This window comes from Echiichthys vipera, assembly GCF_963691815.1.
Source record: "Echiichthys vipera genome assembly, chromosome: 11".
Taxonomy (NCBI): domain Eukaryota; kingdom Metazoa; phylum Chordata; class Actinopteri; order Perciformes; family Trachinidae; genus Echiichthys; species Echiichthys vipera.
In genome coordinates this window covers 11,261,621-11,275,261 of record NC_139836.1, presented here as the reverse complement: position 1 = coordinate 11,275,261, position 13,641 = coordinate 11,261,621, and the positions used below count along the sequence as shown (strand labels likewise).

Sequence of the window (13,641 nt, the reverse complement as noted above, 5' to 3'; positions counted from 1 at the left end):
TGTAATTGAGCTTTTGAATATTTAGTAAGGCTAACATTAACAGTTATGTAACAATGTTCTACTCTACTACTAAATATTGACCCTTGCACGTATTGTTTGCAAGGGGAACGTAAAATCACCAATGTCATTGCTGCAAAATAATGAGACGTGAACAATACAGCGGTTCATTTCGATCTTGAAGATTCAGGTATTGTTATTAAACAAACATCTCTACAACAGCTTCCCAACATTTTCAAAACTCCCCCTTTTTTAATTCATAAATTACAATCAGACATACAAATTCACAATCCATTTTCAGAGAGCAGAATAAATCACTAAGAATATATACGCACAAGACATACATGCATACAACACAAACTGACAAATTGTAATAGGATACAGTAAATCACAACACAAAAAGGGTAAATTCATTATACAATAAGAATAAGTAGAGGATAAATTAACTGATATGACTTCAAGGAGGTTCATCAAATACATTCTTGTAACAGTCTATAAATCTGTTTTTTCATTATCTATTGGGGAAAGGGATTTCATTGAATTATTCCACTAAAAGGGAAATATGGGCTGAGAACCTAAGAATCTTTAGTTATGAATGAAAATGTCTCCAGCAAAATAAAAAAGTTAACCACGTATTTTATTGACCAGCACTGATGACGTAATACGGTGGGCGGGGCTTGACATCCGGCCATACCAGCCCAACACCGGGCAAACTCAGCTGTCATCCGACCCTATGTTAAAGATGGCAGGGAACAAATCTTACACTATAGTGGAATATTTCGGCGGGGATTCCGGTTACCGGTGTGGTTACTGCAAAAATGATGAAGGGAACTTTTCTCATGGTAAGTGTCTGAGCTAGTTAAGTAGCGAACAAACGTATCTAGTCGGTATGCCAGTCAGAATCGCTTATGCTAACGACCTGATGTTAGCCCTCTTTGAGATAGGGCTAGCTAATGCTGGCACTGCAATCCAAATGTCAGTAAATGTGAGTAAGCCATGTTATACCCGCTGTGCTAACACTGTAGGAGCAGTAAATTATATTTAACTTAGTGCACACAGTTAGAAGCGTTCACCCAACGGTACTTGGAGGAGGTTTTTAGTGTTTACAGTTAGCATATTATAGCTCTTTCATCGTGGGAAACAAACTGAGACTCTAGTACAATAAAATGAGGTAAAATAATTAAAATAGGCTATTGAATTACTTTTCAGTTGGGCAATAATGTTTACTCAAGAAGACTAACGTAACATTAGCAGCTTAGCAGTATGTTAACATCTCTACTAGCATCGTGCTAGCTAGCGAGGTGTAGAGCTACACAACACCGGTAGGCAGAGCAGGAAACAGGGCTGGATGTTTCCCTCACAAGGAAAAGTGCAGCTGTCTTACTTTTCGTCAGTGCTGTGACGAGAGGCCTTTGCGTGGCTTTGGGGAAATCATATGGTGCACTTACATATTAGGGCGTGAAGAGCTCAGGTCTGCAGTGAGTCAGGTGTACCAGGTGTACCAGGCAATAATATAAGATGCGTGGAGTGCTGCAACAGCATAAACATGAGACAGATTTCACAACATGCTTAAAACAGGAGACAATTCACGACTCATTTATTGTACCCCTATTTTGTAGTTTGAGAGTGTAGAGTGTTTTCATTCCATCCAGTTGCAGTGGGAACACTTTCTCTCTGATCCAGTTACTTAAAGATAATAGCCAATGGATCAGACAAATAAATATGCTAGCTCCTATTAATATTTTCTTCTCATGTCTGATTTTCATGCCATGGTTCCCCTTTTTGTTTATTTTGATGCTTTTTTGTGTACATATCTGTTTGTCAGTGATATATATATATATATATATATATATATATATATATCAGGCTTTCACAACTACATGTTTACTATAAAAACTAATAAAAAGTTTGTCATTTGGCAGTCAGACATTAGTAAAAAAACGTGAAAGCTCTCAGACTTTATATTGGAGTCTTGTGTCTTGGACATCGATTAACCAGGAAGGAGCGATTCCACCCACTGCCTGCTGTATAACTGGATACGTAATGAAATGTAAGGGGAGCTTGGGTTAGGTTCATTTAGGGTAGAGGTTAATTCACACACAAAAATCTTTCAGTTTCAGGAAAATTCCTTCCAGGAAAAGGCTTTCACTTAAAGGCAACCAATGTCAATGTAACTGCATTTTGAGAAGTTCTGGGTTAGATACCAAGCTATATAAAATTCTGTGTAAGAAGATGGAAAGGGATTTTCTGTGTGAGACAGAAGGGTGTCATTGAGAGTAGGTGAGCACGGGTCAGACAGGTTCACTATAATTAGGGTTCAGGCAGTTCCTAATGCAGTCGATGAGTGATTGGTCTCAGAGCCCACTGCCAAGAGCTGTTGTCTAAGCTAAAATAAGAGTGGTAATCTGGATAGTTACATCATGTGGGCATGGCAGGTTCTGGGGAGGGAAAAGTTGAAAGGTAACAGGTTAAACACAGTGCACTCGACTTACAATCACAGAAATGAACCTATTATTTCAAGCTTGCTGATTTTCAGGTTGTTCTTCCACTAGTCTTATTGTAGTGCCTGTATTTTCCTGGGAAGTGAAAGTCTAAAGATCCACAGTGTGTTTATCAGCTATACCAGCAGTGTTTCTGTTATTCTGTAAACTCTTCCAGGCAGGTGTTCAGTGACATAGTGTTTTCTTCTATGTTGGTGCAGTGATGTTATCACCAGTGTTGTTACATGAAAAGCAAATGTGAGCACAATATCTGCCCTTCTCTGTGTTACTGTGTCTGTCATGCCTCAGTGGAGAAAAATTAGGTGCAAACAATGGCAAGACACTCCCGTTGTGCCATGATGACAGCAGCTGTTGCACTCATGAAGCTCACACGGCAAGATTAATTTATTCTCTGGAACTATTGCCTTTTTAAACGTCTGATTTCCTGCCGGACTAGTTATCAGGCTTTTCCGTGGACATGTTTTTGGTTTTTGATGAGCCTGGCCCTGTCCTTTGCCAAATTTACTTGCTCTTGCAAGTTCTTAGGATGATGATCACTTACAATTCATTAAGTAATACAAATTAGTATTTCATATTAATCCAAATAAATTCATGTGACAACATGACAGCCCTGTAATTGCTAGGATCATGGGAGCTTAGGGACAAAAAATTGGGCCATAGGGCAGAAACCCCTAAGAGGATGTATTCTAAATGGCAAGGCCATGAATGTGGTATTTAAATAACTTCTATTACTAATAGAGATGCACGATCCAGTTTTTTCCAATCCGATACCAATACCTGGGCTGAGCGTATTGGCCGACACCCGATACCGATGTGATCCTACTGTTGAATGAATGAAACGAATACTTTGCCATGTGAGAGAAGGCATCAGGCTTGACATAAACATTTAGCCTTGTTAAAAAAAAGGTAACAAATTAACACAGATGTAAATGTACTTAATATTATTTATAAATAAATAGCAAAGTGTGCATTAGCAGCAAAAAAACCAAAAACACTTCCATGTAAAGTGCACTGCAAACAGACATGTTAAAATGTGATATTAAACACTAACTGGTGTTTGCAAACATAGAATTAAAGAGACTTAATCGCTTTAACTGTATTGCTGTGTATGATATTAATGAAACATAAATGACTGGATCTGAATACTGGATCGGCCTCATTCAGCCGATATCTGATCCAGCTAATTAGTCAATATTGGAGCCAATGTGCATATCTAATTACTAACAGCTCAGTTTTAATGCCAGTCACAAACTTGTAAATGTAAATTGATTTAAAAAAACATGCTGTATGGAAGCCCAAAGACATACTTTGATGATCAGATATGCTATTTATTATGGGGATTATATCTGATCACTAATATAAATGAAAAGTGGGGTAATTAAGAAAAGAGAACCCTGCAGTCCAGTCACTTCCTGCGTCACTGTTGTCTCTCTGTTGGATCACACGGTGTCGTCTTCTTGTCTCTGTGGACTCTGGCTAAACACCATTCTCCTGGGACATTATACAACATTATACTCAGTTGTTAACTCAGTGTGTGTTGTGTGAACTGTTTTACAGTGAATTCCCTTGGTTGTTTTAGATGTAAACTGATAGTGGTCTTGTCATAAAGAATTTTGGTGTGCGTGTGTGTGTGTGTGTATGTGTGCGCAAACTGTGTATATGGTTGCGGAGGAGAAGGTCAGGAGTTGAGACGGGGGCGCTCAGACCAGTTCTGGGAAGTAGGATCCAAGCTGCTGTGGACACAAATAATAATCCATATCTGTCAGCTACCATTGGGGACTGTGGGAATTTACTTTAGGGGACACTGATTTTAAGATTAAACAAAAATTTTGGACCTCCACCACCACCAGACTCTGTGCTCTTGACCACGCCCTCCTTACATGCCTCCTATTTCAGGCTAAAACAGGCATACCTATAACTGTCTCTATTCTATGCTTTATTTGAGTTTTATTTCATTCAGCCGAGCTAATTCAAACCCTTTTCTGCCTGTATCTATAATTTCCTTAGTAAGGGAAACATGGAAAGCATGCTCAGCCTAAAGCTTTTTTTTCCATTTGAAAAACATGGTGTAAAAATTAAATGTTTTATGTTTCTTTTGTTTTCTACAGGGATGTGGTCTCACACCATGACTGTACAAGACTACCAAGACCTCATAGACAGAGGATGGAGAAGGTCATCTAATCCTGCTTAATTACTATGGACCTTTTTTTTTAATACATTTTCTGATGAATATAGTGAAGAACTGTCATTGTGAATATAACAAAACATTGATCATTTCTTTTAGTGAAAGTTATCTGTTCTTTGATTTTTCAGAAGTGGGAAATATGTCTATAAGCCTAAATTGAACAAGACATGCTGTCCACAGTATACCATCAGGTAATTTTACCCATCAGAATTTTCCCTATGATTTACTTTACTTCAGATCTGACAAGACCAGATAAATATGGGACACATGGGCATGACCCACAGTAGATATTTAGATCTATAAATCACCTATTAAATACTTGTATAACAGCAGAGCAGCAACACAAATGTTTGTTGTTCTAACCACACCTTTGCCTTTTGTGCTCTCTGCCAAGATGTCATGCACTGAAATTCCAGCCTTCAAAGTCCCACAAGAAAATCCTGAAGAAGATAACCAAATTCATTTCCAAAGGAGAATTGCCAAAAGGAGAGCATGATGGTGAGAGGGTATATATGTTTTGTAGTAATTACATGCATGAAAAAAATGGAAAAAAACAGGAGCACACTATTGGACTTTATCAGGGGTTTTCAAAGTCTGTGTGGCCTCCCCTCAGCCAAAGCTTTGAAAACACATAATAACAAAATACATAAAAAGGTCTGTCCAAATAAATGTATTAGTTTCTAACTCTGGGAAAGTTGGAAAAAAAGTAAAATTTCCCCAAACTACTGCTCCTGGACTGTCTCTTTAACCAAATCACACACATTTAGGCTATTCTGATCCTTTTTTGATAACTAATGTAATAACTAATGTATTATTTTTTCACATCCATTCACTGAGCCTCCCCTGAAATTCTTTTAACAGGAGTCTAGCATCACTTTAACAACCTCTAGACTATATGCATCAGAGTGGAACTACAATAAGAGATGTGCACAAACTCAAAACAGTGTAGACGCTGGGGCTCCGTAGTACACATGATCTGGTTTAAGCAACGTTGTGCCTTGCAGGGGAGCCAATGGACTCGGTGTGTGACGAAGCAGGTCCACGAGAACCGAGTAAAGCCTGTCACTCAGAAGTGAAGTGTGCTGATATCACAGACATTCAGAGGGAACTACCAGAGTGTCCCGAAGTAGCTGTTGCCTCACTTATCGACACAGAGACATCAAGAAAAGATCCGGTGTCTGTGCCGGATGGGAGAACAGCCACAGCTCCTAAACCGGGTAAGAAAGCTTATTCACTCTCTGGTAATACTCAACAATCAGTGTTGTTCTAGATGTTACTGGAAATAGAGGACTCAAATACTAGTTACTTATTAGTAATGCACAGTAATCAGGATAGCTCTTTAGGTATGTTTTGCCTGTTTAACAAAAAACTCTTTTGTAAACATTGCATAACTGATAATCAGCTACTATTTTTATAGTCAGACAGAGCAGAGAGCAGACTGGGCTTTTCGGGAGCAGGGCTTAAAGAGGGAGGCGCTACATTGGAGCGTTTCAGACAGAGGTTGAATGCAGGTATATTCAGACAGTGTATTTGTTTTGTTTTTTTACACTAAAGCATGTAAACATGTGCTTGTAGAAACCCAAAATGCAAGTATTGAATACAATTATAAACCTGAAAATGAGCATTATACTTAATGTTTCCTTTAATCTTTTAAGGATTTTTTCAAGCAAAAATGCAAAATATTTACTTGAAACAGCTTCTCAAATGTGAGAATTTTATGCTTTGGTAAGCAATTTGAACAAATCTTAAAGTGCATTTTCCTCCATTGATTCACCATTCATGATAGAGACAATGGTAGTCGGGTAAATCATTCATGGAAATTATTCACTTCAGCCCTACATGAATCCATGATCTTGCATAGCAATTGTAATCTGCTTTTACTAGGACTGTAAAAAAAAAAAAATGATACTCTGAAAATAACCTATAGTAAAAAATTAGCATCGGATTAGATACTAACTTGTTACTATTGGTACTTTTGCCGTCAACAGTTCAGCCTCCGTCTCCTCCAGTTGACGTGTTTACACTGTGGAGAAACCTGACTAACAACAACTTATTCACCAACTGAATCCAAGGTTTAGGTTCCTTCACATTATCATTTAATGTCCGCAGAAATCAATACAATATATACAGTATATATAAATATTTAATATACAATACAATAAAACAAACAAGATTTTGAAAATATTTGTCATATATTATGAACACAACCCAGATATTATACCTACAGTTATGTGTTTTCTTTTTTCTTTTCACTAAGTCAGACAACTTTTTAAAGTGTTCGTGACGTTGTTTGTATTGTTCTATTTTAAAAATTCTGCCTTAATTGTTTGTAATTTTTACCCTGTGGGATTGAAAAAAGTATCAAGTATCTACTTGATGACTTAGTGACGGTAGATTTAATCACATCACCTCACCACACAGCTGTAGGACTGTCACTGTGGTGTTCTACAATAGCTGAAGGACCACTGCTCGCCAGCATGTGTCACTGTTCACCTTGTTATAGACCCAGCAGCAGCTTGGTGAATGAGGCCGATGTCTCTTGTGTGTATTTCAAAAGTGTGTCTGTTTTGGGCTTATTTGTCATGTTCCCCTTACTCTCCAGTACAGGATATTCTCACAGCCAACACACAGTAATGAAGAATTAACACTCACAGTGAGCAGATAATAAACTCCTATTAGACACAGGAAGCAGCACTTCTAACAACTGCTCGTGTTTCAGGCCTTTTTTTCCCTCTCTAACATTTAATGAGAACAGGATCCCACACTCATTAATCAAGGAAAGCTTGGTGTTGGCAGTGGCACAGGTGGATCCAGATGCAGACATAAACATACAGAGCAAACGTTCAGTGGTGCCAGTGTCCTTCTGCTCTTACACCTGTGTCAGCACCACGCTTTTCTTCTTCAGACTGTCAGAAATAACATGCCTTTCCAGGAGGCTAGCAAAGCGGAAGCAGGGAGGATTTACTTTGTTGGGCCAGTGGTTCTCTACTCCCCCTTATTCACCTCCAACAGAAAACACCTGGACATATCTTTCCTCTGGTTTTATGACTGGAGCGCTTTATAGCTTTGGTCAGGTTCCAGTTCTAGCTTGAGAAAACATGACTTCCCATTTTCCATATACAGTGGAGATCAAAATTAGAGAACAACATTCTTGGTTTATTCTGAAAAACTGTTATTTTTATTGTCCAGAATTTGATAGAATGTCAGCTGTGGCTGTTCCACTTCTGTCCTAGCATGTTTTTTTTAAATAACTAAGGCACTTCAACAAAAACCTTGATTGTGTGAAAAAAACAGATAGAAAACTTAGAAAACACTTTTCTTTTTTTTGGTGTTAATCTGGCACCTGGTGACAATTTACTCAATTGTTGGACACACCTATTTATCTGCCGCTCTCCTGGTTACTTTGCAAGAGCCGCTCTAATGTGCCTGAAACCCCGCGACTGCAGGTTGTCCAGATGAAGGCCAAAGGGACGACACTCTCAGCCAACAGAGAGAGGTTGGGCGTTCCAAATCTGTGATTTCAAGAATATTGAAACTTTAAAGGACACAGTATCATTTAAGTCCCCCCAAAAGGCCGGAGCAGGAAGCAATGTGTTGTAGGAAGCAGTTTAGTGTGTTTTATTTTGGCAGAATAAATAGTACAGACTTTACAGTTTCCCAGAGTATGCTTTGTATAATGACACTGCAATACTCCATGTTCATTTATTCAGTGGCTGCTCACAGAATACAGAATCCTCCTCCCACTTAAATTAATTTTAGCATTACATGCTTATATGCAAGTAAGCAGTAAGGCATAATAGCAGACAGTTGATGCTGATTTTGAGAGTCGTTTGTGTGTTTGGGGAAGCGACGAGGGAAAGTGTCACAGCTTTAATGAAGTGCTAACTGCTGGAGTGGGAGCATGTATCCTCCACAGGAACTGATCCGTCAGACTTAATCTCGTGTGTGTGTGTGTGTGTGTGTGTGTGTGTGTGTGTGTGTGTGTGTGTGTGTGTGTGTGTGTGTGTGTGTGTGTGTGTGTGTGTGTGTGTGTGTGTGTGTGTGTGTGTGTGTGTGTGTGTGTGTGTGTGTGTGTGTGTGTGTGTGTGTGTGTGTGTGTGTGTGTGTGTGTGTGTGTGTGTGTGTGTGTGTGTGTGTGTGTGTGTGTGTGTGTGTGTGTGTGTGTGTGTGTGTGTGTGTGTGTGTGCGCGCGAGTGAGACACAGTTCAGACACAATGGGCCTCATTTATCAATCTTGCGTGAAAACGGGCGCAGATCTGAGCGCAGAATTGGCCGTACTACAGGACCCATGTGTGATTTATGAAACATTCGTATCTGACCAATCTTAGCGTACGAATGAGCGGGCCTTGATAAATGCGGAGGCTGAATTTGATCGTCATTAACATGTTACGCCCTTAAACAATTCCTGGTTCGGAGGCCTTGCCCACTGAGGTCAAAAACGTAGAGGAGAAACGCTGGTACGAAAAGAAACTTTTCCGACACAAAGATCGGCATCCTGACATCCGAGATGGAGCAAAATAAAGATGTGCTTTTTGGCAGTCTTAAGAGTGGAGTAAAAGGGGCCCATAAAAACGCTGTATGGAAAAGAATAACGGAGGCAGTCAACCCGAAGCAGCGCTCCACTGAGACCCGTGTGCGCGTGTGCGCACTGTTGGACAGGTGTTGTGCCGTATTCAGCACCCCTGCCGTGAAATGCACCCCCTCGCATTATAGGTGATATTCTGGATCAGAAGGCTGTTGTTTCCACCTATAGGAGTAGTTTATATACAGGTAACCACATTAAAAGCACACACTTTTGAACCTATTAATTGCAAGAAAAACTGGGATTATATTTAGGAAACGCTAAGTCAAATACATTCAACTTGATCAAAAGATCCATTTATTTCATTTTGTAATTATGGCTGCAGTATATTTCCACAGAACATACAAAAAGGTATTGTTTAGTGTTCGCTATTATCCAAGTTTGTCATTTAAACTCTTTAAAATAGTTAAAAGACTGTAAGTAACCAATGTTCTGACCTTTGTGGGTTACCTGTATATAAACTACTCCTATAGGTCCAAACAACAGCCTTCTGGACCAGTATAGCACCTATAATGCGAGGGGGTGCATTTCAAGGCAGGGGTGCTCAATACGGCACAACACCGGCGCTCTTGCTCTGTAGCGGGGTTTGCCAGCGGGGTTATTAGGTATACCGTTAGAGGATAACCTTTGTCACCTAGAAGAACCATACCAAGATGTTAATCATCTGATACCTTGTTTGATTTAATGCCATTTATCGAGGGTAGCCACTAACCGAGGAGATTATTTTGGCTCTGCAATGCGTCTTGCTGCAGCCGCGCGCCAACACATTCATTAATTAATTCATCTTCAACCGCTTGTCCCTGTCGGGGTCGCGGGGGGCTGGAGCCGAGCTGTTGTGAAATATAAAAGAATCATGTGTGTGACGTGAGATTTGATCGTAGCTCCCGCTCATGTCCAAATTGATAAATGCCGGTGTTTGCCAGGAAATGGTCGTACGCACGTTTTTCTGCCGTACGTTTGTTTGATAAATGAGGGCCAATGTGAGCAGACTGTCTTGACCTCGTCACATTATTCTGACAGAGGAAAACCATTTGTCCACGCTAGAACTCCCAGGGCTGTATGTTTATATCAGAAATACTTCGCTCCTTTAGTGACTTAGTGACTCCACTCATTTTCCCTCCTCTAATTGTTCTCACTGTCTGGGCTTTTTTGGGAGGGGGGTATATTCAGACAGCCTGCTCTGATTGATTAGCATTTCCAGATTTTGCGCATCTGCACTCTTGGCGTCTCTGCACCACCATTCTGACTTCAATGGCACTGTAACGTGTTTTCCCGTGTATTGAGCATTTTAATACTTCTACAGTATCTATGTAGCACCTCAACCTGCTTTATAATAAATAAATAAAAAGACAATCTGACCTTTTATGATATGGGACCTTTAAGATAAATAATGAAATAAGCGAGAATCTGCATCAACTTCCTCCTGTGGTAGGCTTTTACTATTCACAGGACAGAAGCTGTATCTTACAGTAGAAAAAGGAGCTTGAGTCAGCTGAAGCTGAATGCTGCCAGTGAACCGTGACCAGTGCCAGAGTTTCCCTCCCCCCCTGTCAGGATCAGGCGTCCCTCTCTTCCTTGTTACGTTGACTTAAGGGAAAGTTAGTAAGTTAGCTGATGGCGGCGGCTGGCAATAGGACAAGCAGGAAATGGCTCTCGTTTCCTTATTGCTCCAAACAGGATGTAGGCGTGTAAGCTGTTGACATGGGATGCCCGGAGAGCTTGAGGGCTTGGCAAGAGCCCAGGAGGAAGAGGATAGAGAGAGAGGGAGAGAGAGGTAGAGAGAGAGAGATAGCGAGAGAGTGAGAGGTAGAGAGAGAGAGTGAGAGGTAGAGAGAGAGTGAGAGGTAGAGAGAGAGAGAGAGAGAGAGAGAGAGAGAGAGAGAGAGAGAGAGAGGTAGAGAGAAAGAGAGGTAGAGAGAGAGAGAGGTAGAGGTAGAGGTAGAGGTAGAGAGAGAGAGGGAGAGAGAGGGAGAGAGAGAGAGAGGGAGAGAGAGAGAGAGAGAGAGAGAGAGAGAGAGAGAGAGAGAGAGAGAGAGAGAGAGAGAGAGAGAGAGAGAGAGAGAGAGAGAGAGAGAGAGAGAGAGAGAGAGAGAGAGAGAGAGAGAGAGAGAGAGAGAGAGAGAGAGAGAGAGAGAGAGAGAGAGAGAGAGAGAGAGAGAGAGAGAGAGAGAGAGAGAGAGAGAGAGAGAGAGAGAGAGAGAGAGAGAGAGAGAGAGAGAGAGAGAGAGAGAGAGAGAGAGAGAGAGAGAGAGAGATCTGTTATCTTTGTCATTATAGTTATTAGAACAAAAAACCTCACCTCATGGATTAATTGTGTCTTCTGCTTAATAATAATCATTTGTATGAACACAGATCATATTGCTTTATAGCCTCCTAAGCAATGATGTAATATAAAGACTGTTTAGGCATGGAAACAAGAACATGACTTCCGTAGGCCTTTTTGTTAAGACTGGCTTCTTAGTAAATATGTAAAGTAAATATGACAGCCCGTTTGTCAAAAGGGGAAGGGGAAAATTAATCTGAAACATTTTGAGACGCATCAATACCAGCACCATTCCTACTTCTGTGTTAAGTCTTAATAAATACATTTTTTGTAGCACCCCACCTAAACACCACCTTTGGAAAGCTTTGACAATTCTCCCCCTCTTCTCTCCTCTATTCTGGGGAGCAGGAATTGGTGCTGATCCTGGCCGGCCGCTATGTCGGAAGGCCAAAGATCTAAGGAAGGAGCGACGTCTTCAGAAAGATCAGATTAGACAACAAGCTGATGGGGTCTCTCCCATTGACTCTCCTACCCCGCCCACTCCGGCCCAGACCAAGCCCCTGGAAGATTTCATCAATGAGTCATTGCCTGACAATTCCTCTCATTGCCTTGAGGTGAGCAGATATATGGAGTAGGTACTTTCTTTTCTTTTTTTGTGTGACTTGGAATAAACATTAGCCTATTGTAATGACTCCAGCTATCATTAAGAACTAGTGTTTTTGTTTGAGCTCTCTGTCTCCATGATGTTTGGATTCAGTTAGCTTGAAAAGGTTTCATAGAGCCCTCTTCCCTAGCTCCAGTGACTTCACCATGTGTTTATGTGTGCGGAGAGGATAGCTGGCCAGAGCAGAGTGGAAAAACCACCTCTTTCCAGTTCAAATTCAACCAAATGACAGGCGCACCACACAAACTGGTTCGCGTTACCCTTCTGATGACATTAAAACCACAGCACCCAGCTCAAGCGGTAAGAGAGGACATGGAAATGAACTTTTGGCAGGGGGCAGAAGGATGTAGAAAGATCCCTGGCGAAGGTCTCTAGCTGAAGTTGGTAGAGTAACGTCATTCTTGGTCTTGACCAAGATTTGAGCCAGATGCAGTGATGAACCAGCGGTGCCTGTCTCTTGTCTACATACCCCCTGAGACTAGACTGACAAGACCTCCACCCAGTCAGTTCTTTCCAATTGGATTCATTTGTTGCAATTTACATTCCAATTCACTAAGTGGGCATGAACACAAGGTCATCATTTGCAAAGGGAGGTTGATTTATATCTTTTACAAGTCAAATAAATGATAGATGCCTCCATTTGACCCATTTAACTGTTTCTCACATGTGGCCAGGGTTAGCATCAGATTTGTGGCTAAAGGACAATTAAGATGCTGAGTCTTGGTCTGCTGTGCCTTGACTGAGCTGCAGGCATAAAGAGGTTTTCACACCAGTACCAGAAGATAGATGTCTAGTTACACTAGGGCAAAATGCGCCAAATTTGTTCATGATTTTGGCTATGCTTTAAATCTATCTGGGCGTCAGAAATACAACAGTCTGCAACTGTTTAATCATCAGCATCATTTCATTTGAATATTTGCCCATTTGTTGTTTTTAATTCTAAACGTTCAATCCGACACAGTCTGACACAGAGCTGTGAAAGTGAAAGTGAAGCCACAGTTCTAGATATACTGTCAGCTATTGTCAAAGAAAGATACAAACAAAACGTTTAAGTTATAACAACAAATACTTTTAATAAGATGCTCCTATCAGAAATCACATCCCTCAGTAACCCTCTGCCTGACACACGTGACCATGCAGCGCTGGACTCACGTGCACCCGCCGCTGTCTGCTTCATGTCCATGGCTCGCTACCTTGGATCAGAGAGTTTTCATGAACAAAAAAAACTGATTAGACGATAAGTTGACTAAAGGCAAGATGTGACGAATCAGATTCGACTATAAAAATGTTTAGTCGGGGACACCCCTAGGGCATTTAACTGTAGTAGCAGCTCCATAAGATCATAAACCCAGAGTTCAGGCATAGAGCAGTTTTAAATTAATATAATACCACAAGTGCTAATGATAATTCTATACATGGCACACATTTCCACCTGAATAACTTTTCAGG

The 13,641-nt window shown here is 40.7% G+C and overlaps 1 protein-coding gene across 3 annotated transcripts in view; it reads left to right on the top strand.

Annotated features, from left to right (window-relative positions):
* Positions 1-710: 710 nt before the first annotated feature.
* Positions 711-13,641, top strand: part of ate1 (arginyltransferase 1) — a 60,379-nt gene continuing 47,448 nt past the window's right edge. For all 3 annotated transcript variants that reach the window (XM_083922393.1, XM_083922392.1, XM_083922394.1), the window contains exons 1-6: positions 711-839; positions 4,607-4,670; positions 4,812-4,874; positions 5,078-5,181; positions 5,688-5,900; positions 11,937-12,142. In XM_083922393.1, the coding sequence (XP_083778519.1) occupies positions 731-839; positions 4,607-4,670; positions 4,812-4,874; positions 5,078-5,181; positions 5,688-5,900; positions 11,937-12,142 (759 nt within the window). In that variant the 5' untranslated portion in view covers positions 711-730. The remainder of the gene's footprint in view (positions 840-4,606; positions 4,671-4,811; positions 4,875-5,077; positions 5,182-5,687; positions 5,901-11,936; positions 12,143-13,641) is intronic.